Raw genomic sequence first — 25,878 nt, forward strand, 5'->3', positions numbered from 1 at the left:
GTGTGTGTGTGTTTGTGTGTGTGTCTGTGTCTGTCTGTGTGTCTGCCTGCCTGCCTGTCTATCTTACCTCTCTGTATATACACACAAATATAAAATGTAACAAAAAAATAGTCAAGAAGAAAGATAAGTGAACAGGGTTCCCCATATTTCTTTCTTCCCCAGGATTCCCTATTTCTGATATATTCTGTCCCTTTTCCCTGACCATTTCACTGAAACTGATATTCTTCAGTGTATTCTTCATGTGTTTGCAAAAGCAATTCTACCATCTTCTTGACTTAAAAGCACGAAAGACTTTACAAAAAAAAGTACTACAGTATACTGTAGGGTATTTGCCACTGGAAAATTTATTAAAGGACAAAAGAGTTTCAGATTCTATTGCAGTCCATCTTCTAAAAAAAGCATAAATCTTCACTCTTTGTTCAGAAATAAATTCTGCATATTCCTTAAATATAAGATACATTGATGTCTTCAGCAAACTTTCCATGGTAAATTCATAAAACAGTTTGTAGAAATCAATTATATTGGGTTTTTCTTTTTTTTGAAAGCTCACAAATTTTCTTCTCACCCATAAACTTATACTTCATTTCTGAAAGTTTTAGCTGTTGTTCTTAAAGGGCATAAAGAATGTGTCAAACACAGTATTTACATATCACTATACTTTATTAAACAGATTTCTGACTATTTACTTGGGCATATTAATTGTGTAGCTCTTTAACAGCTGGTAACCAGTTATTTTCACTGTTAGCATTAATGAAGCAGTATTTGTCACCCTGAAAACTTGTTAACTAGGGAATTAACTTTGCTTTTTCTCCTCTTCTGTGTCTCTGTTCTGTTTTTCTGGAACTCTTGGATTTCAATATTTTACATCCTATATTGAGCTTTTTCTCATCTCTCCTTGTCTATTTTTCCAAATGCCTTTCCCCCCTACTCTTGGGGAAAGATTTTCCCCACTTGCAGCTCTTCTCTTGTCTTTGTCATTCTTCAGGATAACTTAATTTCCATGAGTTCATTTTTTCTTGAAGTTCTTATTAATAGCATTTTGTGTTTTGTGAATGCATTATCTTTATCTGAGTATATTTTTTTTGCTTGATTTCTACTTTGTTTTCTGTTTCCTATTTGGTTTTATTTCCATCTTTTATTAGAGACTCTAGGGCTCTCTGGTTATATTTGGTTTGCTGTTCATAATTAGAAAAAACTGAGCATGTGGGTGAAGCATGTACACTTTGAGCTATGTTTAAGGGAAATTCGTGTGAGCCACTTGTTAGGGGTCTCTGATATGGAGGCATAGAGCTTTATATCTTTCCCTTTGGGTTGATCAGGTTCCTCAGGGGAGATATATTACACCAATTCAGAGAATCAGAAGTTCACTCCAGCATTTTAAGAACAGACTGAGGAAAGAAAGAGTAGGGTAGAATACTTAAGCTTGGTATACATTCTCACTCCCTGTTTTTAGTGTGGCTCCAAACAGTCTTTTGCTGACTTCTTCATAGAACAAATGTACAGGTATCTACCAGAGTAGAGAAGGGGTGTTTCCTTAAGAAACTAGAGATGTGAGATTTTTTAATTCAGCTCTCAAACCAGTATTATTTACCCATTTTACCTGCCCCAGATTGTTACCTGGTTCTTCTGTCTCCTGTAGCTTTGACAGTTCTGAAATTCTTATTAGCTCCTTCTTGACTTCCTTGATCCTGGCTTGGAAGTAATATCGTCACATACATTGTGATGATGTCTCCCAGGCCACCATTAGGCTTGGTGTTTTGTTAGAAAGACTCGTAGATTTGCTCTTGGTTATAGTTTATTACAGTGAAAGGATACAGAGTAAGTTCAATCAGGGGAGAGCCACATGACAATAAAGTCTAGACTCTACAGTTCGTTTCCAGTGGAGCTTCATGGGACGTGCTTTAACTCATTTGGCAACAAGTTATGACAACACACATGAAGAGCTGTCTACCAAGAAGAGATTTAGATACTACTAGAGGTTTGTCATGTAGGCAGCTCCTAACTAACACAAAACTAAAATTCTAGGCTCTGGGAAAGAAATCCAGTATGTACTATAGACCATGTTTTTTGTACGGTTTTAGTGCAATGGAACACCCTTATCTTTAAGGAAGTTATAAGGGACCTCCTGAAATCCAGTTCACAAATTGCCAGCATGGGCCAATCTTACAAGCAGGCTTTCAAAGAATAGCAGTGTACACACACACACACACACACACACACACACACACACACACACACACACACACTTGCTTTCTAGACTCCCAACATTTTGTTTTTGTTTTCTTTCACATTCTTCTCAAACTCATGGGTTTTTGATTTTCATGAGGGCCCCTTTGTTGTTTTAGTTTCATTTTTCAGGTATAGTCAGTATTCATCTGGAAATTTATTTTATTGTAACACTTCAGTTTGATTATATAAAATTATTTTAAGCAACTTTAAGGAAAACTAAAGTTGAGAAAAGAAACTAAGAACACAATTATTAGGATACTAGATTCCTAAGAGAGATGCACAATGATACTATATCCTAGAATCAAGAATATGAAGATATAAAATACTTAGAAGACAGTTCTTAAAAATTAAGTATATGATTGACATTGAAAAGGAGGAAGTATTCAACTTATAGCTGAAGTAGCTGAAACCTCATGATCCCTGTGTAGTCAACAGTACTGGTAAGTTCGGGAGTAATGCACCATTCTGCACAGGAACATGAACAGTAGAGATGGAAATTGTAGATAACTGCTTCTGTGAGAGTAATCTACATAGATATGTATGCCTAGCTAGTCACCATGGAGAAGGAATTATATTTGTCATGATTCATTTTAGCATGAGTTCTAAATTTTATACAGATATGTTCTGTGGTAAAGTTTTTTTTTTTTTTTTTTTTTTTTTTTTTTTTTTTTTTTTTGGTTTTTCGAGACAGGGTTTCTCTGTGTAGCTTTGCGCCTTTCCTGGAGCTCACTTGGTAGCCCAGGCTGGCCTCGAACTCACAGAGATCCGCCTGACTCTGCCTCCCGAGTGCTGGGATTAAAGGCGTGCGCCACCACCGCCCGGCTATGTGGTAAAGTTTTTATTTCAATTAAAAAACGGAGAAAGAAATTCCACAGAAAAGTGTTCTATAAGTATTTCAGCACTTACCATCTTCAAAGCAACAAGTCCTACATGCCATGGAATAAATATATACCTCCAGGGTAAACCTTAGGCCATTCAGTAGAAGAGAACAGAATACTGAGAAATAATATAAACAAAATTATGAATAACAAAAAATTACCCCACCATTCTACAGATTGAAAGGTTCATAGTTCTGGCAGATTCACTGTCAAGTGAGGGCCCACTTTGTAGCATAGATAGTGGCTTCCCACCATTACCCATGTGATAAAAGACTATAGGACTCTCTTCACTCTCTGGGAAGTCTTTTTTATAAGCACACTGTGGTAGTTTGGATGTAATTGGTTCCCATAAGCTCATAGGGAATGGCACTATTGGAAGGTGTTGAAGTAGGCATGACCCTGTTGGTGTAGGTTGTGGTCTTGTTGGAGGAAGTGTGACCTGTGGGGGCGGGCTTTGAGGTCTCATACATGCTCAAGCCATGCCCAGTTTCTTAGACCAGTTCCTTTTGCCTGCAAGTCAAGATGTAGGACTCTCAGCTACTTCTCCAGCACCATGTCATACCATGATGATAATGGGCTAAACCTCTGAAAATGTTAGCCACCTTAATTAAATGTTTTTCCTTTGTAGGAGTTGCTGTGGTTGTAGTGTCTCTTCACAGCAATAGAGACCCTAAGACAAATACTAAGTCCTGACTTAAGAAGACTCCATCAGTGTGATCTAAGCATGTCCCAGTGGCCTCCTAACACCTTCATATTGAGGATTAGCATTTTAATGTAAACATGGGAAGTGTAAACATTTAGACCATAACACCATCTTCAAATTTTGGGTACTAACATTAGTAGACTTACATAGGATAATAGTCACACATAAAATATATTTGCTACACTCACCTCCCCTTCAAGATACTAAAGTGGAATTCATACATCTACATTTTAAGAAAGAAAAACGTTTCAGATTGCTTATTTATGATTATTATAAGATTAAAATTAAGTACATCGTAACATTATTTTAAATCTTCCTTAATCACCATAACTTACATCAACACTTTCTCTTTCATATTTTCCCCATTGACATATAATCCTTGTTCATGCTACTGAGTTACGTAAGGACTTTTTCACAGAGGCATCCAGTGTCCTTTGAGCATACCCCCACTATGGCTTACCTTTCACTTTCTCACCCTTCCTTTGGTTGGTCTCTGTTCACCAGTAGTTTTCTTCTACTTTCATGTCATAAACACGCACACGCGCGCACACACACACACACATGCACTCACCCACACTAAATACTTTCTCAATTAGAGGTGGTAGTGTGGATGTGGTAAAAATGGGTTAGATGATGAAAACCATTTAACATTCATCAACTTTCATAATTCTTCATACGTTTATACAAAGGAAAATGCCCTTATATAAATGGCCCATTTTAATTTTCTAATATTTGGCAAGAAATGGTCCACCTGACATGAACTGAACTAACACATTATTTACTGTTCTAAGATTCAAATAATCTACAAAAATGTGTTTATTATGTTTTATGAGCTACCTTAGCTATCTTAACAAATTGTATGTAATTGTTAAGCTTATTTTTTGATAATAGTTGTATTTTCACTCAGTATTATATCCTGTTAGATGTAGTTGTAAAATACTTCAAGTCTATTGATATTAATACTATATTATTTTTTTTAATATTTCTACAATAAAAATATGATTTAAGTGTCTGATTAAATAATACATTGAAATACATTCTTCAAGTTCAGGTTGCAACTAACCTTTTAATTCTGTTTTTATCTAGCTTAAACCCCTCTTACACCCATTATTCCATGACTTGTAATATGAATTACCCTTCTAAACCAGTCCCCATTTTCCTCTTGATAAGATCTTCTTAATGGCCTGTTCTGAAATGTGGCTATTCCCAGATGGCGCTTCATAGCATTTTTAGAAGGAAGACAGTAAGTCTACCTTATGTCTCCCAATACTCTTTACTGATGTTATGCCATTATCTCCTCTCCAAAATCTGTGCCATCTGATTAGGTCATCACTGGGTGTAATGATAACCTGGACCTCCCTGGGTGAATCAGCACTTTTGTCTTGCCTTGTCTCCTCTGCTAGAGGACCATTTTCAAAATCTGTGTTGTTAGCCTACCCAAAGCTTCACTCCCAGAATGTCTCTATTTCTATTGAAGCTATCCATTAACATAACTGCATTTTGAAACAGTTCTTTAAAACGAGCCGTTCTTTCTGACCAGTGTTTTCTCTTTTGTCCTAGACTTGTTCAGTCCATTTATCTGCTTCCCACCCTCATCCCTTTGGTCATTTCACCCCTTCTTTCTCCATTTCATTTTATTCTTCATCTCTTGATATTTTGCTCTGCTAGACTAGTGCGGACATCAGAAGGAGCTCTTGCTCTACAGTAGTTTGCCTACAGTTCTAAGTCAGTACATGACAGTGTGGCCTACTTAAACATGAACATTCTATGAGAACGTCCTTTTTCTCCCTACTAGACTATTCCAGTTTTAAAATCAACAAATCTTACTGGCTATACCTGCTGTCAACTGAGTTTCTGTATCTTAATATATTCTTTTAAACACTTCTGTTGATATTTTCCATGTTCCAAGTACTTAAATCTAACATTTTCCCCAGAACATACATTTATGTTGGAAAATATATACTTTTATAGAAAAATAAAATAGAATCCATTTGCCAAATTTTCTCATCCTGCTTTAAATCAAAATGTCTCAGTCTGTAGTGTCATTTTTTATTACATTTGCTTATTTGTAAGTGGATATGTATCTATATGTGGGTAAGCGTGTCACAACATATACATGGACAATTGCAGAGGATCATCTGAAGGAATCTGTTCTCTCCTGTAACTGTGCAGGTCCCATGACAGGTAACTTTAACCACTGAGCCATCTCTTCAGCCCCCAAATGTTCTTAGTGAAGAGATGGTTTATAAATTATTTTCAATGTTATGTATAGACCTCTGAGTTTTTCTTCCCTGAATCAGAAATGTACTTCTTTCTTCAGCTGAATTGCTCTGCTACAGTCTTCTTGAGTAGCTCGGCTTGCTTTCCTCTTCCTCCTCTACCTTCTGCCTCACCTGGTCTATTCAGTTCATTTCTACAAAAAGATTTTAGATCAGAAACATGAAGGGTCTTTTTACCCTGCTTGAAATATAAGAGTACCAAAAGAAAAAAAAAAAGAAAGAAAGAAATATAAGAGCACCTGTCACAGTTTGTGAAGTGTGCCAAAAGAAACATTAGACTCATGGGTTAGAGAAAAAGGCCATTTATTACTCCAGGCTTTTAAAAACAGCTACCCAAGCAGGGCTTTATAGCAGATTTCCAGACTCCAGGCCGTAGGGCTACACTGAGGGGCCAAAATTATCTGCACATGCAGCAAGGTGTGCTACAGTGGAACCTGAAGGGAGGAAAGAGAGAAAGCAACAGGGAAAGGTGAACATTGGTTCTGTTGTTGTTGTTTTCTTTTGTTTTGTTTTTTTTGAGACAGGGTTACTCTGTATAGCTTTGATGCCTGTCCTGGATCTCGCTCTGTAGACCAGGCTGGCCTCAAACTCACCTGGCTCTGCCTCCCCAAATCCACCCGGCTCTGCCTCCCCAAGTGCTGGGATTGAAGGCGTGAGCCACCACTGCCCCACTGAACATCGGTTCTAGTACGTAAGCAGCCTGCCACCAGAGAGAAGCTTTACTCTCCAGGAATGTCCTCGGGCAAGGAAATGTTTTCCCTTTATCCTACTAGTAAAGAAATGAGTCTTCCAAATATCAGCACAGTGGGGTCAGGGTTCAATAGATGTACTAGGGGAGGGCACTCAGTCCACACAATGTATTTGTATTATAAATGCTGCATTATCTGGGGGTTTTGTTTGTTTTGTTTTATTTTGTTTAGTTTTTGAGACAAGCTTTCTCTATGTAGCCCTGACTGTCTTAGAACTCACTATGTAGACCAGGCTGGCCACGAACTCAGAGCTGCCTCTCCCCAGTGCTGGGATTAAAAGTGTGCACATTCAGAAAAGAAAAAGAAATGAGTCTTTAAAGTTAAAACTATCTCTACCTTTCAAAGATGTTCACTATACAAACTTACTGCTAAGAAGATCTAAGCCATGCAAAAACAGATATTCATAGGGAATTGTCTCCCAACACATCATCTAGTTTGTATTAACTTCAGCTGTCTCTTATCTATGTTTTGTGCCTTTTAAACTTCTTGAACTGCTCTGTCCTCATCCTGAAAATTCTTCTTTGCAAGATATTAGTGACATACAAGTCACCCAACCAAATGGTACTTTCTTAATCATTTCTCAGTTTTCATGGAATTACAAGGGCTCTACTTCGCTTTAACTCTAAACCGTTCTGCTGTTTTCTACAACTTCTCTGTTCCTCTTCTTTGCCTAGGTCTCTTGTTCTTCATTCTTGTGCTTTTTAAATCCTGACTGTTCAACACAAAGATGCCACAGTTTTTCTTCTCATCTTTGTTCTTCAAATATCTGTGACTGGAGTTTCAGGTGTCCCCTCTGCAGGTGTCTGTACTTTGCTTCATACATTCCAAAATTCACCGCCTTTCTATCTGTCTGCATGTGATCTTTAAAAATAAAAATGGAACCTGTGATTTAATTCATTTTTTTATTAGTCTGTCTCTCATTATACTATTTCCTTAGATTAAAAATCTGGGAACAGTGGTGGCAGGATGGCTCAGCAGGTAAAGGTACCAAGGCTGCCCATCAACCTGAGTTCAGTTCCCAGAGCCCACATGGTGGAAGGGGAGAACCAACTCCTTCGACCTCCACACACATCATGGCACATGCATGCCCACACACTCATACACACAAATAAATAAATTAGATTTTAAAGCTGGGCGGGGGGGTGGCGCAAGCCTTTAATCCCAGCACTCGGGAGGCAGAGGCAGGCGGATCTTTGTGAGTTTGAGGCCAGCCTGGGCTACAGAGCAAGATCCAGGAAAGGCACAGAGCTACACAGAGAAACCCTGTCTCGAAAAGAAAAAAAAAAATAGATTTTAAACGTTGAATCTTGGTGCGACTGACTGCTCCGGGCCGGCTCCATGGGGGAGTACGCTCGCGAACCTTGCCCATGGCGAATTGTGGACGATTGCGGTGGAGCCTTCACTATGGGTGTCATTGGTGGTGGAGTCTTCCGGGCTATCAAGGGCTTTCGCAGTGCCCCTGTTGGAATTCGACACCGCTTCAGAGGTAGTGCCAATGCTGTGAGGATCCGAGCACCCCAGATTGGAGGTAGCTTTGCAGTGTGGGGAGGCCTGTTTTCCACCATTGACCGTGGCCTTGTACGGCTGCGGGGAAGGAAGACCCCTGGAACTCCATCACCAGTGGAGCATTGACTGGAGCAGTACGGGCTACACGCGGTGGTCCGCTGGCGATGGTGGCCTCTGCGATGATGGGGGGCATCCTGTTGGCCCTCATCGAGGGTGTTGGCATCCTTCTCACTCGCTATACTCTCAGCAATTCCGCAATGCACCCCCTTTCTTGGAGGACCCCAGCCAGCTAACCCCTAAAGAGGGAGCTCCGGCCCCAGGTTATCCCAACTACCAGGAGTACCACTGAGGAAGCCGCTGCCTGCCCTGCCGCCGTGGGAGCTGCTCCTCAGTTCCCTCCCGGATGATCTACCTCCAAGGGAGGACTGGCTCCTACATACCCCTGAGACCCTCCAGAGAGGGCCTCTATTCAACTCCCTTGTTCTGTGGTAAGGGTGGGGATACCCCAGCAGCCTTGTCACCTGGGTCCCCTTTTTTTTGTCTCTCAGGGCACCCCAGCCTCACACACATGTAACAGTCTCTCATCCCAGATCCTCCGTGTGGCCCCCTGATGAATGTTTAAAGCCAGTTTTGAAATGTCAAAAAAAAAAAAAAAAAAAAAAGTTGAATCTTGGCTGGGTAGTGGTGTGTAGCAGGGTCCTTGCTGTTGTTCCCTTTAGGGGCGGGGGCCAAGTTGGCACAGAGTCAAACCACACAGATTCCGGGAGAATGTCGAAACAAGCTCAGTTTATTCAGGAAGGGGCAAGCCTTATATACCCCCACCCCACCCTGGGGGGAGTTCTGATAAATATGCATCTGCTGGTGTGACATGGCTGTCTCTCATTGGTCTAGGTCATCTCCAGATCATGTTTCAGCTGCTGTTGCTAGGACCATCAGGCAGATCCAGGCTGGCTCTCAGTATCTTTTTTACTTGTTTGGGCTGTCTGGCCCTCAAGCCTGTTAGGGATGAGTCATCCCACAGTGGTGGTGCAAGCCTTAAATCTCAGCACTAGGGAGGCAAAACCAAGCGGATCTCTGTGAGTTCAAGGACAGCCTGGTCTACAAAGTGACATCCAGAGCAGCTAGAGGTGTTACACAGAGAAACCCTGTCTCAAAAAACCAAAATAATAATAAGTTAAATCTTTTTAACCTGGAAACATGGTTTAGTAGATTCAGTCATATCAATGGTATTTAATGAAAATAATTTACCTCATTTCACTCCAGTTCCTGTGGTCATAGAAGACTCAACCACCCAAATAGAATCATACTACAGTTTGTAATGGGTTAAAGCCTACTCCTCTAGCATTTTATCTAAGGTCTCTGTGATTAGGTGACAGCTTGCCGTCCAGCTTCAGTTTCTTCAATCTTTCCACTCTCCCCCATACTACACCATACTACCAAAGTACATGCTTTGACCTGAATACACTGATCATTTTAAAACATATTTTCTGAAAGTCTGCTATGAACCAGCCATTATGCTAGAAAGTGAGGCTACATGTAAGTCAATTGTGGCTTTTCTTAAACATGTAAATACAAAAATAAGTTCCATGGAGTATGATTAGTAATATAATGACATGAAGCAAATTCTCTTTCCCTGAGGCACTTAACTGGACATTATAAAGTGTGACATGTTGGTAGTCCTGAGAATGAGCTGATATTTGTTACAGGATCATGAAAACACATTCCAGATAATGCACAATATATACAAAGGCATGAAGACATATAAAACTGAACACTTTTATTGAGAAGTTGTAAATTTTTCAGAATGATGGGTCATAAGCAGGAAGCTAAAAGGATATTAGGTGGGATACAATTTCACGTATTAAATGTAAAAAACATTTCATGTATTAAAATGTGTGCACTTTTTTCTGGAATGAGATTTACAAAGTCAATGTTCTACTTTAATTCATTCAGACAAGAATCATTTGTAGATACTAAAACTAGTGAATAAATTTTGAAGAATAAGATAATAACATAGTTTTTTAATACCTCTCCATATAATTATTAGCTACAATGTAGAAAATAGTTAACAACAATGGGGAAAGCATACAGACTCTGCCTCAGCCAGTTAACCAGAGTTAATAACATAGGAATTGAACAAAACACGATCATGAGTCACTGATGAAAAGGCTACTTCATCATCACTTCTGTGGCATTCCAGCTAAAAAGCATAAATCAAGTTGTAAGTAAACAGCAGATAAATCCCAAGTGGAGAAGCATTCAACAAGTGGGTATGCTAAAGAGGTAAGGCAGAGGAACCACAAAAATTATAAGTAAAATTATGAAAGACAAAGGTACAATAGGTTAAAGGATATTAAACAAAGCCAGATGGCTAGGAGGTAAAAATGCATGCCACCAAACCAAGTGACATGAATTGAGTCCCCAGAACCCACATGGTGGGAGGAAAAAAAGACTCCAGTAGGTCATCCTTTGACATGCGTATGTACCATAGAACCCACATGCCCACACATACACAAGATAGATTTAAATGAAAGTGAGACTAAACATGAAATATGTATTTAATACATAATTCCTGGTTTTTTTCACCATAAAGACATTATTGAGACAACTGAAAAAAAATATTAATAAGGTCTGAACATTGTATAATAGTGTTATATCTACCTTTATGTAGCTAGAGTTTTCCGGCCTTGCCCACAGTCAGGACAAATCTCTGTCACCCGCCAGTCCCACAGCTGCTCAGACCCAACCAAGTAAACACAGAGACTTATATTGCTTAGAAACTGTATGGCCGTGGCAGGCTTCTTGTTAACTGTTCTTATATCTTAAAGTAACGCATTTCTACAAATCTACACCTTGCCACGTGGCTCGTGGCTTACCAGCATCTTCACAGGCTGCTTGTCCTGGCAGTGTTTGGCAGCGTCTCCTTCTGCCTTCCTGTTCTTTTATTTCTCCTCTCTGTTAGTCCCGCCTATACTTCCTGCCTAGCCACAACCAATCAGGTTTTATTTATTGATCAATCAGAACAACTTGACATGCAGACCATCCCCCAGCACAGCCAAGTGCAGACCATCTCAGACACCTGCACTCAGGCCCATGGTCCTAATCATCCTCTATACAGACCTGCTGGGTAACGCCACAAGGAACCCAAGAAGGGCTCCCACAGGACATACAATAACATCCCACAGCACCTTTATTCCTAGCACTCAGAAGGCAGAGGCAGGTAGATTTCTGTATTTCCGGTCAGCCTGCTCTGTATAAAAAGTTCTAGGCAGTCAGGGATACATAGTGACATGCTATCTCAAAAAGTACTGGCTGGGGAGATGGCTCAGTGGTTAAGAGCACTTGCTGCTCTGACAGAGGACCAGGGACGGTGCTACACACTCACATGACGGCTCATAACCATCTAGAACTCCAGTTCCAAGGGTTTCAGTGCAAACTTCTGATCTCTGTAGGAACTAGGCAAGTACATGGCTCACATACATGCATACAGGCAAGACATAAAAAGAATTTAAAACTGAAAATAACTTTTAAAATACCACTGTTGCAACATTGAATTTTATGTTGATGGAGCTGGAGGGGTAGCTCACCAGTTAACAGCGCTTGCTGCTCTTGCAGAGGAACCAGGACCCTGTGATGGCTCATAACCATAGTCACTCTAGTTCCAGGGACTCTGGTGCCCCTTTTCTAACCTCTGTAGCACTGCACACGCAGGCATGCAGACAAACACATAAAGTAAACCTTTACACATACAACATTTTTAATTATGTTGTGGTTACATGTGAATTTACTTTTTAAAGGAAATGTTAAATCAAGTACTTATAGGTAAATACACAACTTACTACTAAATAATGTCTCAAAATTTTACATAGAATATAGATATTCATAGCAGCGTTACTCACAAAAGACAAAAATGTATATGCTACCTACCAATGATGAGTAAATGCATAAATATATATGCGTATATATATATTATATATATATAGTCTTAAGGAAATTGACACGTGACTCTTAAAAGCATTTGTGCTAAGTGAAATAAGTCAGTCTCAGTATTAATATTGGATGAGTCTAGTTACATAAGTGGAGCTAAATTTATAGTTACTGGAAATAGAATGGTTGTGAGAGGCTGAAAGAAGGAGAATGGGGAGATTTTTAAGCGGACTGGAAAGATGGGGAGGCTGTGGCGGCTGACGGTGATGGTTGCACAGCTGTGTGAGTGACTTCATGCCACTGCAGCAGATAGTTTTAAGGGGGACATTGTGATTTTTATATTCTCTATATATTTTACCACAATTTCCAAATGTAATCACTTGGACACAGAAAAAGGAAGGTAATAAAAGGGAAGAGTTGTCTTCTAAAGAAGTAGATGGAGTAAGCAGTGGACTTAGAGAAATCAATTAAAAGGCTCTTGAAATAATCCATTGTGGTAATGAAGACAGAAAATGGGCAAACCTGAGAATGATGTAAGTAGTACAATTTAGAGACTAATGGGGTAATATTTCAGATTGTTCCATACACTGATGTAGCTAGAGTTTTCCTGCCTTGCCCACAGTCAGGACAAATCTTTGTCACCCGCCAGTCCCACAGCCGCTCAGATCCAACCAAGTAAACACAGAGACTTATATTGTTTACAAACTGTATGGCCGTGGCAGTCTTCTTGCTAACTGTTCTTATAGCTTAAATTAATCCATTTCCATAAATCTATACCTTGCCATGTGGCTGGTGGCTTACTGGTGTCTTCACATGCTGCTGGTCATGGCGGCAGCTGGCAGTGTCTCTCTGCCTCAGCCTTCCGCTTCTCAGAATTCTCCTCTCTCCTTGTCCTACCTACTTCCTGCCTGGCCACTGGCCAATCAATGTTTCATTTATTGACCAATCAAAGCAATTTGACATACAGACCATCCCACAACACTTCCCCTTTTCTTTATTTAAAAAAGAAGGGTTTGACTTTTACACATCTCCAAAGCCAGCTTGGTATATTTGGGAATTTGGGCGTAGCTTCTCTTACTACTTCCTGCTGGAGGGGGGGCGCTGTATCTTATGGGGACGCAAAGAAAATTTTAGGATCATGGAGTAGTCCGTGAGACTGTATCATCTGAGCCAGTTGCCTTGAAACGATTCTGGATGTTGAATCATCTGGGCCATGGTGTCATCGGAGACCTTTCAGGGGGGTCTTGGCTGGTCAAACCTGATGTATCTTAATCTGGAACAAATCCATAGCCTCTGGCTTTCTGTGGAAACAAAAGCAGAAACTCTTTTCCAAAGCAACATATCTTTATAGCCAAATTTTGAAGTCAAGGTACCTTTAAAATATACATTTTGGCATAACTCAACAGCTTTTGTAATCAAATGTTTTTCTTTAGTTATGAATATCAAAGAGAACATAATCCAGATTCTCTGTGTGGTAGCCATCTTTATGTGGCTTATGTTTTATATTACCTTGAGCCTATTGCTTTAAACTGCACCATTCTAAGACTGAAAAGGCGCTGTGGCTGCTGGCTCCTCCCACTTCAGCTTCCCAACATGGCAGTGGTATGTTTTCCACCAGCTCTGGGAGCCATCCTGGGTCTATGCTTTTATCAAAGCAGCATGTAGCCCAGAAACCTCTTTTTTTGTTTTGTACTAGCAAAGGCTAAATCCACCACACAGCTTAATGTGCCACTTACAGAGGCCTCATTCCCGCCATACTGCAGGTTGAGCGCATACGCCAGGAACCCGCCATATTAGCTCAAACACGCAGGCTGCCACTAGCTTGAGAGAAACAACTAGGAACTGTTTTTAGATCCGTTTTTAGAATTTTTTTTTCAGGTTTTAGGTGGAAACTCTTGCCCCACGTTGGGCGCCATTTGTAGCTAGAGTTTTCCTGCCTTGCCCACAGTCAGGACAAATCTTTGTCACCTGCCAGTCCCACAGCCGCTCAGACCCAACCAAGTAAACACAGAGACTTATATTGCTTACAAACTGTATGGCCATGGCAGGCTTCTTGCTAACTGTTCTTATAGCTTAGATTAATCCATTTCCATAAATCTATACCTTGCCACATGGCTGGTGGCTTACTGGTGTCTTCACATGCTGCTGGTCATGGCGGCAGCTGGCAGTGTTTCTCTGCCTCAGCCTTCCGCTTCTCAGAATTCTCCTCTCTCCTTGTCCCACCTACTTCCTGCCTGGCCACTGGCCAATCAGTGTTTTATTTATTGACCAATCAGAGCAATTTGACATACAGACCATCCCACAGCACACTGAGCTTTTGGTACGTGGTGGTATGTTAGCCAAATGCAGTAGACTAGACCTAAACATTTACCTGCTTAGTACCCAGTTATGTAGCTTTCATAACTGGTTCCTTTGAGAAGCCCTAACTCACTCTTTATAATCTCCCCTTATCTCCTATTCTTTCCTGGAATCATTACTCTTTCTCTCTTTCTAAATTTTATGTAAGCACTAGTGCCTTTGTGCCATAATATGTCAAAGTAGATGGTTTACTTTTTTATGCAACGAGGTCCTTCAAAATATAAATAGTAACTATGTTTATGAATCTATGACACTTTACATAGAGCATGAGATAGCTAAGTTTCCCCCCGCTGTTTTGTTTTCCTTTGTCTTTGTTTTGAGACAGTCTAACCATGTAGCCCAGGCTAACCTGAAATCTTGCATCATTCTCCTATTGCCTCTGCCTGCCAAGTGCTAGGATTACAGGCACATGCCACCATATCAAAGAACATGGAATAGTAATAAGTGCTCAAGAAATATTTGAGTGAAATCAGTAAGTTCCTGAGTACTTAGAATATTTTTGTGCATAGCATTTATAGTTTGTTTTTCTTTCTAAACCATCAAAATTCATACCATATTTTAGTAATCTTGTAACTGGTCTTCCCATTTCTGTTTTGTATTCCTTCTGTGTACACCTGTATGTTAATACCAGATTAGTGAAATTCCATGCTTTGGAATATAAAAACCTTCAATTGTAGCCAGGCATAGTGATGTCTGCCTTTAATCCCAGCACTTGGGAAGCAGAGGCAGGTGGATCTCTGTGAGTTCAAGACCAGCCTGATCTACATAGTGAGTTCCAGCACAGCCATAGTTACATAGTGAGTCCCTGACTCAAAAACAAACAAAAAGAAGATATAACCAGAACTCTATTGATATTAAGTAACAAGCTCTATTTTAGAACAAAACATGACTAATAAAAAGTTTAAGGTAGGGGCTGGAGAGATGGCTCAGTGGTTTAAGAGCACTGCCTGCTCTTCCAGAGGACCTGGGTTCAATTCCCAACACCCACATCTTCCATTGGCTCACAACAGTCTGTAACTTCAGTTTATGGATCTGATACCCTCTGGTCTTTAAAGTTGCCAGGCACATACATGGCACACAGACATGCATGCCGGCAAAACACCCATGCACACAAAACTAAACTAATTCACTTTTAAAAGTTTACAATAGATGGCAAGCCACCTAGCACAGTATCTACTTTATAACAAAAGTTCAATACATATTTAAACATATAATTTTGTTGTATATTTAAGGTAGAAATTTAAGTATTTGGATGCCTGTTTTTGTTTCACAATAGTTCAACCAAAAGCATTGAAGTTTATAGCTGTATCACTTGAAGCACAAAGTCAAAATAAACTGAAAAATTCTGTTACATGTGTTTTTCAAAACTCTTTTTATACTCTCTTTATAGGTCATATGTAAAGTCAGATGTGCTACTGAACTTGACAAACACAAGTAAGTTTCATGAGTATCAAGTTTTCTGTCTAAAAGATCTAAAGGATTAATTCATTCATATTGATGCTTAGTGTCTAAAAGATATGAGTAATTATTCTAATTTACTTATCTGCTTTATGTATATTGGTGTTTTGCCGGCATGTTTATCTGTGCATCACACATATGAGTTACAGACAGTTGTGAGCTGTCCTGTGTGGGTGCTGGGAACAAACCCAGGTCCTCTGGAAGAGCAGCCAGTGCTCTTAGGTGCTAAACCATCTCTCCAGGCCCCCTAAGTAAATATTTTTAACAGTTGGTTGGAAAAGGTAAAAGGAAGGAATTGCCGAGGGTGCCTTTGCAGTCTTATAGAAAATCCAGTCATTAGACTGGTTCAAAGGAGGTAAGTCCAGCAGTCCATTTTCTCCCTTCAGCTGTGATAGCCATGATGCCCATGCTTATTCTCTCCCCACTTCCCCTCCTCTCTTCCTCCTCCCCCTTCCTGAGTCCACATAAGCAACAGCAGAGTTTCCTGAGCTAAGCAGTTTCTGTACTGATTAATCTCAACAGAGCAAACAGTAAATGAGTCAAGAGACATGAGTTTCAGACCCAGTTCTCACAACTCAATTTTTCTGTGCTTTGGTTTTCTAACCTAGTCTAATTCACTACATAGCATAATAAGGTCATTTTTTGATTTGAGACTTTATAACTAATCTTTCTATTGTTTGGTTTATACTTCACCAAGTGTGGTAGCACATGCTATCATCCCAACACTGGGGAGACTGAAGGAGGAAGACAGTTTGGGCTGCGTAGCAAGACCCTATCAAAAATGTTTTTCTTTTTTGGTTGTTGTTGTTTGGTTGGTTGGTTTGGTTTAGTTTAGTTTGGTTTGGTTTTGAGACAGGGTTTCTCTGTGTAGTTTTGGTGCCTGTCCTGGACCTCACTCTGTAGACCAGGCTGGCCTCGAACTCACAGAGATCCGCCTGGCTCTGCCTCCTGAGTGCTGGGATTAAAAGCATGTGCCACCACTGCCTGGCCAAAAATGTTTTTAATGTAACTAAAATTTTCCAAACTAAAATCTTTTTTGCTTGGCTTGTATACTCACCAGTTTTCTTATTACCAATTATACATTGCCTTATTACCAATTACAGATTTATCTTTAGTAAATTATCTCCAAGGACAGACAGTTTGATATCCATTGTGGGGAACCCACTCCCACCTTTTTCAGGGTTCCTATGAGGTGGAGAGAGGAATAAGGAACTTGTAGATAGAATGATAGGCCTAACCAGTGAGAGAAAAGACAGAAACACAGGATAGCTTCAGGAGGACTTGGATCAATATCCACCGGACCAGAACTTTATTCAAAAGGGCTTTTTATAACAATGCCAAGAGGCACAGCAAAAGACCTCCCCCTTGCTAGATACAGGCAAGTGTAGACCCTTCCAAACATCTGGTACCCAGGCCTGTGGTCTAATCATCCTCTTATGCAGTCCTGCTGGGTAAAACAAGCTCAGATCTCACTAGGAAACCTCTGTGGACTCCCACAGTCCATTGTTGAAAGCAATCCAAAATAGAAGATGCTAGAAATGCAAAGTAAATTACTAGACCATACATACTTAATTTGGGGGGACAAATGTATTTGACCTGGGGTCATTTTCACAAGAGAGCTGGTAACAGCTAGCTGGTACAGATGGCTACACCTTACAAGAGATTTTATGATGTGTGCTTGGGAACTACGTGTTCTGTTCCTATCTTCTTTTTTGGTCAAGTTTGAAACACATGTTTGCTATAGATAATCAGGTAATAGGCTCAAACATTGTTTAAAACACATTTCCCATAGCTTTTAAAATACTATGGCTGGCTTTTAATCCCAGCACTCCAGAGGCAGAGGCAGGCAAATCTTTGAGTTCAAGGCCAGCCTGGTTAACAAAGTGAGCTCCAGGACAGCCTGGGCTATACAGAGAAACCCTGTCTCGAAAAACTAAAACAAGAAAAAAGAGTAAATTAATATTGTGGTGAAATTAATTAGGCACAGCATATTAATTTTGTAGACAAATTTTTAAAACCCAGTAATTATTAGAATATGAAGGTCAATGCAAATGGACTCTGTAGTTATAAAAGTGAAAACTTCATGATTGCCTGAAATGGTCTTAAAATGAATCAGTATTTTCTTCAATTCCACAGGTCAGTATTTATTTTAACACATGGATTATTCCTAAAGTAATACTTTAGAATCTGTGCCATGTTGAAATAGTTCATACACTAAGTTATAATGGCAGACATAAAGTAACTCTGAGAGATGATTAAATTTGTATTTAATAAAATTATAAGTATTTTAGTCTGAAAGAATTCTTGTACCTGAAATAACACTCAATTCTCAATAATTTTATAAACATCAAGTAAGCTTTTTTTTTTCTTACAGAATTCTACTGCATTTGGGCTTTACACTGGCAAGCCTCCTCTTCTTAGCTGTGAACTTGACCTGTGCAATGCTAGTCCATGGAGATGTCCCAGAAAATCAATTGAAATGGACCGTGTTTATTCGAGCATTAATTAATGATAGCTTGTTTATTCTTTGTGCCATCTCTTTAGTTAGTTACATATGCAAAATCACAAAAATGTCATCAGCAAATGTCTACCTCGAATCAAAGGTAAGTCTAATTTCAAATCCTATTTCTATGGATCATATTTTAATGAGAAATTTGTGTTGCTTCTTTGAAAACGTACTCTGAGGGCTGTCACATTTTTAGTGTGAAAAACAGTTGTAGCAATTAAAAGGTGTTCAGATTTTGGTTGTGAACCTTAGCCTTCAACAGATGAGCCATCTCTTCAGCTCAAACTTTGGCTCTTACTAAACAATAATTGAAGTACTTTTTATGACCCTGCATTAGAGGTGGTCAGATGAAATAAAAACAAATATAAACTGATCAAAAACCATCTTATACGCTCTAGCAGCAATTCTCAGAAGTGGTCAGAATGGCCCCATATTTGACATACCGTCATAGGGTTTCCTAAAGTACAGCCTATCATAAAACTATAGATAAGATTGTTTACCTTAATACCAAGGTTGAGAAATCACCAAGAGCCACATGTGATGTGTGCCCAAGCAGACCTCAAGGGGTTGGTGCTGTTAAGACCTAAAGTCCTTATTTCTTGTCTAAAACACAGAAGCACCTCAGCAGGGCTTTTGCTGGCTCCACGTGGACCGATTATTTCTGAGAAAGGTTCAAGCATGCCTCCTTATTGAAGAGCAGAAAATAGTGAATATGTTGAAGGCACAAACAGAATCAGAAAGTGAATAAATGTGAAGCTTTTTTAAGTAATACAAGTCAAGGCTTGTTCTAAAAATAAAGCGTGTTATAAAGCGGTAGAAAGAACTTAAGACTTGGTCCAGTAAAAGCAGTAGTACTGCCATTAAACAAACTTACCAGATAATGTGGACATACGCTTGGGTTAGCAGTGTAGATGTTGCCATGGAGATAAAATACTGCTTATTTGTGTGACAGCTTAGAAGGGTTACTTCACTCTATATTATGAAGTCCATATGATACTTGAAACAGTCATGCCTTGTTTCTTTTTCTTGTTTTGTAAAATAAGTCAATGTTAATTCACTAATGGAGAGCCATGGAAGTCTCTACTGTTGAAGATAACTGACAGTGTCATTGGATACTGAGTGTTTGACCACAGTGTGTGTGTGGCATTGAGGGTGGGTTTGTAGATATGTGGATACTGGGGTGTGGAATATACATACTCTGAAGAACTTAGACAATCTTGTCTTCTCAGAATAACAACTACATTCAGAACATAATGCATTCTAGAGAGAGTAAAACTAAACTTAGAAAATTGCTGGTTATCTAGAGAAATCTACATATCCAGACTTTGAAATCACATTCCCAGAAGAACCTCTGCTGCTTTCAGGCAGTGCATCATCTTGCTTTTACTTTCCCCTTGTAAAATCACTAGGCTCATTTGTACGGGTTTTTTATTCTCTGTAACAAAATGCAGTAATGGTCATCCAATGGTCATCGAGCTACTACCTCGAGTTTCCCAGCAGCTGTCCTGCTATCCCTAAGAATTTTTTCTCAAAGCTCAGACTCGGTCTTTTGCTTTCTTCTTTCTATTCTTCTTCCTTTAAACACTTTGTGATAATAATCTCTTGGCCAAATCTTATGTGCTTTACTTTCAAATGACACGTGGTATGCCACCTGTCTGAACTACACATCCCCCTTTCCTCTCTCTAGTGCCCTGTGTTCCTCTCTTCCCCAGCCTTAAGGACCTAATTGAGTTCAGTCTCTTCTCTCAGTCTCCAGAATCAAGTCTAGAAGAGCTGACTATCTGACTTACCCAGAAATTTGGGGTTCTGGGTTCCTGGGGGCTCTTCTTGTTTTCTGTGATCTGCCATTTGTGTGCTCATGTTGTATATATGGAGGTGTAGGCTTCCCCTTTTGTATCTTGTTCAGGTTTTGGAATGTAAACACCTTTGGCTCATGAACTAACATGGGTAAGACAATCAATCAGAGCAGGAGTAATTGAAGTTCTGGGATCATGCTGCCTGGGTTTTACTAACTCAGATTTAATCTCTCGGTAACTCTCTCCATAGCAGTGCTATAATGAATGATAAGACAGAACTATGTGGGAAATCACAGCACTGAAAATAGAAACATTAGCTGTTATTATCTTTTCTCTGTGTAGCCCTGACTGTCCTGGAACTCACTCTGTAAACCAGGCTGGCCTTGAACTCACAGAGATCCACCTGCCTCTGCCTCCTGAGTGCACCACTACTGCCCTGCAGCTGTTAAAATCTTTATCATTATGTTCTGGCATAGTTTATAGACGACTTGTTAGAGGCTTGCAAGAAAATTTTTCAGATAACAATTTGGGAAAAAGTTGTTCTTTGGTATTTTTGTTTGTTTTGTTTTAGCTACCCCTAATATTGTTCATTAGCTGGTTTTATCTCTACCAGGCCAGCAGTCTCCAGCTTGACTGTTAAGACTTGGTAATAGAAAAGCGTACTTTACAGTTTTAAAAGAAGCGGCAGTGGACTGCATGTAGCTCAGTGGCAAGGTGCTTGCCCAGTGTCTGCAGCCTTGGGTTCCATCCCAGCACTGAAACAAACAAGCAGCAATAATGTTACCATGCTATTTATATTTAGAACTCAGAGTAAATACAACTTTATGCCCTCCTTCCTCCACCATACAGTAGTAACAAATTGTCTGGTGTTACTAAAAAACTATGACTACACAACATTTTATTGTATATCAAAGTTTAACTCTTGTTGGAGAGGTCTTGAAGTCATTTTTAAAAAATGTCAGCCTCTAAATTGTTACTTTGCATCCCACCGTTGGAGTAAGATGTAATTGCATCTACAACTCTCTACAGAGCGTGTAGGAGTCCTTTATGTTCTCTTTTTTATTACTTAATTTATATGTTGAGCAGCTACACCAGTACTGTTGTTTGATTCTCTTTTACAAAGAGGACTTTTGCTTGCTTTTCGAACAGTTGTTACTGAGAGCCAGGGATGGTGGTACACACCTTTAATCCCAGCACTTGGGAGACAGGTGCAGATGGGTCTGCTAGTTTGAGGCCAGCCTGGGCTGTGTAATGAGGCTCTGCTATTTTATAATAATAATAATAATAATAATAATAATAATAATAATAATAATAATCTAAAGTCGGACCATTTACTTCTGTGCCTTCATTATTTTTCTTTGTTTGTTTTTCACCTACATACATATTTAAGGCTGCTACCTTGTTCCTTATGTGCTTATATAAACTATAAACACTTCATTCTTTTATAAACTAATTCAGATAGAACAGTATGTTTCCAAGAACTATTCTGGCAGTTTTCCATAACCTTATAATCTTGTAGCAACATCCTTTATTTAACAAAACCGGGGAGAGGCTGGAGAGATGGCACAGTGGTTCAGAATGCATATGGCTCCTGTAGAGAAGCAGAGTTCAATTGCCAGCACCTGTGTCAGGCAGCTCACACTTAAAGCCCCTCTGAGGATCCAAGCCTCTGTTCTCAACAGACACCTGCACACATGTGCACACACAACACACACATCCACATAATTTTAAAAGTAAATATTGAAAAACAAGGAAAATTTAGGTTTGGATTTCAGCCATGTCTCATGTGTAGTCTTATTAAATAAAAAACCTGGAGACAAATATCAGGGTTAAAACCTGAGAGATCAGAGGAAAAGGAAAAACCACAGCTAACCTCACAAATCACCAACTCCGCAGCTTCCAAACAGAGACCTACTTCCTGTATACCCATGCCTATATTCATTTCTGTTCTGCTAACTTATTTCCTGTTTCTGCCCAGCTACATCACTTCCTCTTCCTGCCCAGCTCTGTCACTTCCTGTCTTGTTTGTGCAGACATCCAGACCTTTATGGTTAACTAGTATTGGAATTTAAGGTGTGTGCCACCTCGCCTGCCTCTGTTCCCAGTGTGGCCTTGAACTCACAGAGATGCAGACAGATCTCTGCCTCCCAAGTGAAGAGTGATAGGATTAAAGTCTGTGCTACCATTGCCTAATTTCTATGTCTAATAAAGTGGCTTTTTCCTCTGATTCTCAGATAAACTTTACTGGGGGACACAGATAAAATATCACCACAGTAGCATACTTACTTACACATCTGTGTTAATTACACATTATCTCTGTCAGCTTAACTCAGAAGAAATCTGAAAATCAGACATTTGTCATCTTTAGTCTAGCAGTTTTAGCCAGGCTGTGGTGGCGCACGCCTTTAATCCCAGCACTTGGGAGGCAGAGGCAGGCAGATCTCTGTGAGTTGTAGGCCAGGCTGGTCTACAGAGTCAGTTCCAGGACAGGCTCCAAAGCTACACAGAGAAACCCTGTCTCAAAAAATTTAGATAGATAGATAGATAGATAGATAGATAGATAGATAGATAGATAGATAGATAGATAGACAAATAAACAAATAAATAAACAAATAAATGGACGAATGAATGAATAAATAAATAAATAAATAAATAAATAAATAAATAAATAAATAAATAAATAAATAAATAAATAAATAAATAAATAAATAAATAGAAGTAGTTACGAGTTTTGTCTTCTGATTGCTTTTCCACCAAGGTGACTCTGACCTAAAGTTCTTGTATTCTAGGTTCTTGTCAGAATAAATCTCACCTGTTTATATCCACAGGCTGGATTGTCAGAAGTGTGACCTAAAGGGTGTACTGTTTCACCTTCTAATATGTGTTTTATGCTCAGCTTGAACCAGATCATTGTAGTTTTGCACTGGATTAGTTGTCTTTTCTATCCTCAACTGTGAGAGACATCATGCTTCAGGACACATCAAGATATTTAAAAGAATTCCCAGCTGGGCAGTGGTGGTGCATGCATTTAATCCCAGCACTCGGGAGGCAGAACCAGGCGGATCTCTGTGAGTTCAAGGCCAGCCTGGTTTATAGAGTGAGTTCCAGGAAAGGCGAAAAGCTACACAGAGAACCTTGTCTCGAAAAACCAAAAAAAAGATTAATAATAATAATAATAATAATAATATTTTTTAATATAAATAAAAGAATTCTCTTATAAGAAAAGTCATCCTGGGGACTGGAGAGGTGACTTAGCTCTGAAGAGCACTTGCTGCTCTTCCTGAGGACCTGAGTTTCATTCTCAACTCCACATCACTGTTCACAACCAGTTCCAGGAGATGGATGCCTTTTTCTGTCCTCTACAGGCAGCTGTGCATACATGTGGCATACATTCACACACAACTAAGATGTAGAAATAAAAGTAAAGAAAAGTTGTTCTGGCAAGTGCTAGATGGCTCCGCTGGTCAAAGTGCCAAGCCTGACAACTTGAGTTTGATCCCCACATCCACATGGTAGAAAGAGACAATGGACCCCCACAATTTGTCCTCTGACTTCCACGCATGTGCCACAGTATATGTGCTTGAGCACACACACATTAATAAACATCATCAATATATATTGTATAATGTTGTTGACAGTACAGCTACCCAGAGTCCCCAAAGAAAAGTTTTTTTTTTTTCATTTTTAGCATCAAAAAAAAGTCACCGGTTAAAATTCTTTTCCCAAGCTAGTGTGTCTCACATTCAGAAGCAGATAAGTAGCTAGCCTCTATCAATTGTAAAAGAGCTTCTTGTATCAGTTTATGCTCTGGTTCTACCTCTTTCTTAATTTGTTTCATTCTTCTCTACCCACAAACATATTCTTATATGTATTTATAATCTGTGTGTACCTCTATAGCATCTGATTATTTGCAACTAGAGAGATGTAAATTTAAAATAAGATTAGATATACCTTTGGGTGTGTTTATATTTCTTCCTTGGATATGTTGTTTTTCTAATTACCACAGAATGACCTTAAGAGACAGTGTGTTTTAGGAACTTGAGATTGAGAGATAAGTATGAAAATCCCACCCAGCTGTTCTGCCTAAGGGTGACTTTGGGCCACTACTAGCATCCATGTCTTCATCTGGCCCAGGAGATCTCTTCACAGTGTACTTGTATGTTCACCAACACTAGACTTGCTGAGTCAACAAGAACATGCCTTTTACAATAGCCTCTAAGAAAAAAATATCTAGGAATAACCCTAATGAAGGAAGTGAAAGGTATCTACTGCAAAAACTTTAATCCTGTATAATAAAGCCACCTCTGGAGGCATCACCATCCCTGACCTCAACCTCTACTATAGAGCTATAGTAATAAAAACAGCTTATTATTGGCATAAAAACAGACATGTGGACCAATGGAATTGAATTGAAGACCCTGACATTAATCCGCACACCTGTGAACACCTAATTTTTGACAAAGAAGCCAAAACTGCACAATGGAAAAAAAGAAAGCATCTTCAACAAATGGTGCTGGCATAACTGGACGTCAACATGTAGAAGAATGCAAATAGATTCATATCTATCACCATGCACAAAAGTCAAGTCCAAGTGGATCAAAGACCTCAACATAAATCCAGTTACACTAAACCTGATAGAAGAGAAAGTAGGAAGTAGTCTTGAACGCATTGGCACAGGAGACTACTTTCTAAATATAACACCAGTAACTCAGATACTGAGAGCAACAATTAATAAATGGGGCCTCCTAAGACTGAGAAGCTTCCATAAGGCAAAGGACACAGTAAATAAGACAAAATGACACTGAAAAAAGAAACTGAAGATAATACATGACAAAAAATAAATAAATAAAAGGCTTATTATGTTACTGGATTAGCAAAATTGATGTAGTGAAAATAACTACACTACCAAAAACAATCTACAGATTCAGTAGAATCATCATCAAAATTTCCATGACATTCTTCACAGAAACAGAAAACAATCCTAAAATTCATATGTATACACAAAAGATCAAGTAGACAGAACTCAGCAGAAAGAACAAAGCCAGAGACGTCACATATTCTGACCTCAAATTATACGACAGAGCCATAGTGATAAAGACTGTGCCACTCAAATAAAAACAGACATGTCGACTAATGGACCATAATAGAAGACCCAAAGATAAACCAATGTAAGCTGTACACATCTAATTTTTGACAAAGTAGTTTTTTAAATTCACTAAAAAGGAGACAGCCTGACAAAACTGGATGTCTACCTACAGAAGAATGAAGTTTGGTCCATCTTTTTTACCCTGCACAAAAATCGGTTCACACTGGATCAGAGACCTTAATTTAAAATTAGAACGCAGAGGCTGCTAGAGGAAAACATAAGTGAAACACTTCAGGACATAGGCAGAGGCAACAAGTTCCTGAGTAGAGCCCACTCACACAGGAAGTAGCACCAAGAATTGACTAAGGAGACCATGTGAAATTAAAAAGCCTCTGCACAGAAA

At 39.3% G+C, this 25,878-nt stretch overlaps 1 protein-coding gene and 1 pseudogene across 1 annotated transcript in view; both read left to right on the forward strand.

Moving 5' to 3' along the window:
• Gpr137c (G protein-coupled receptor 137C) overlaps window positions 1-25,878 on the forward strand; it is a 63,205-nt gene that overhangs the window by 12,747 nt on the left and 24,580 nt on the right. Inside the window, exons 2-3 of the mRNA XM_006994171.4 lie at window positions 16,020-16,063; window positions 18,462-18,690. Coding sequence (XP_006994233.2) covers window positions 16,020-16,063; window positions 18,462-18,690 — 273 coding nt within the window. The remainder of the gene's footprint in view (window positions 1-16,019; window positions 16,064-18,461; window positions 18,691-25,878) is intronic.
• On the forward strand, window positions 8,174-8,808 carry LOC102922645 (mitochondrial import inner membrane translocase subunit Tim17-B pseudogene; annotated as a pseudogene).

The sequence above is a fragment of the Peromyscus maniculatus genome, chromosome 9, assembly GCF_049852395.1.
Source record: "Peromyscus maniculatus bairdii isolate BWxNUB_F1_BW_parent chromosome 9, HU_Pman_BW_mat_3.1, whole genome shotgun sequence".
Classification (NCBI taxonomy): Eukaryota; Metazoa; Chordata; class Mammalia; order Rodentia; family Cricetidae; genus Peromyscus; species Peromyscus maniculatus.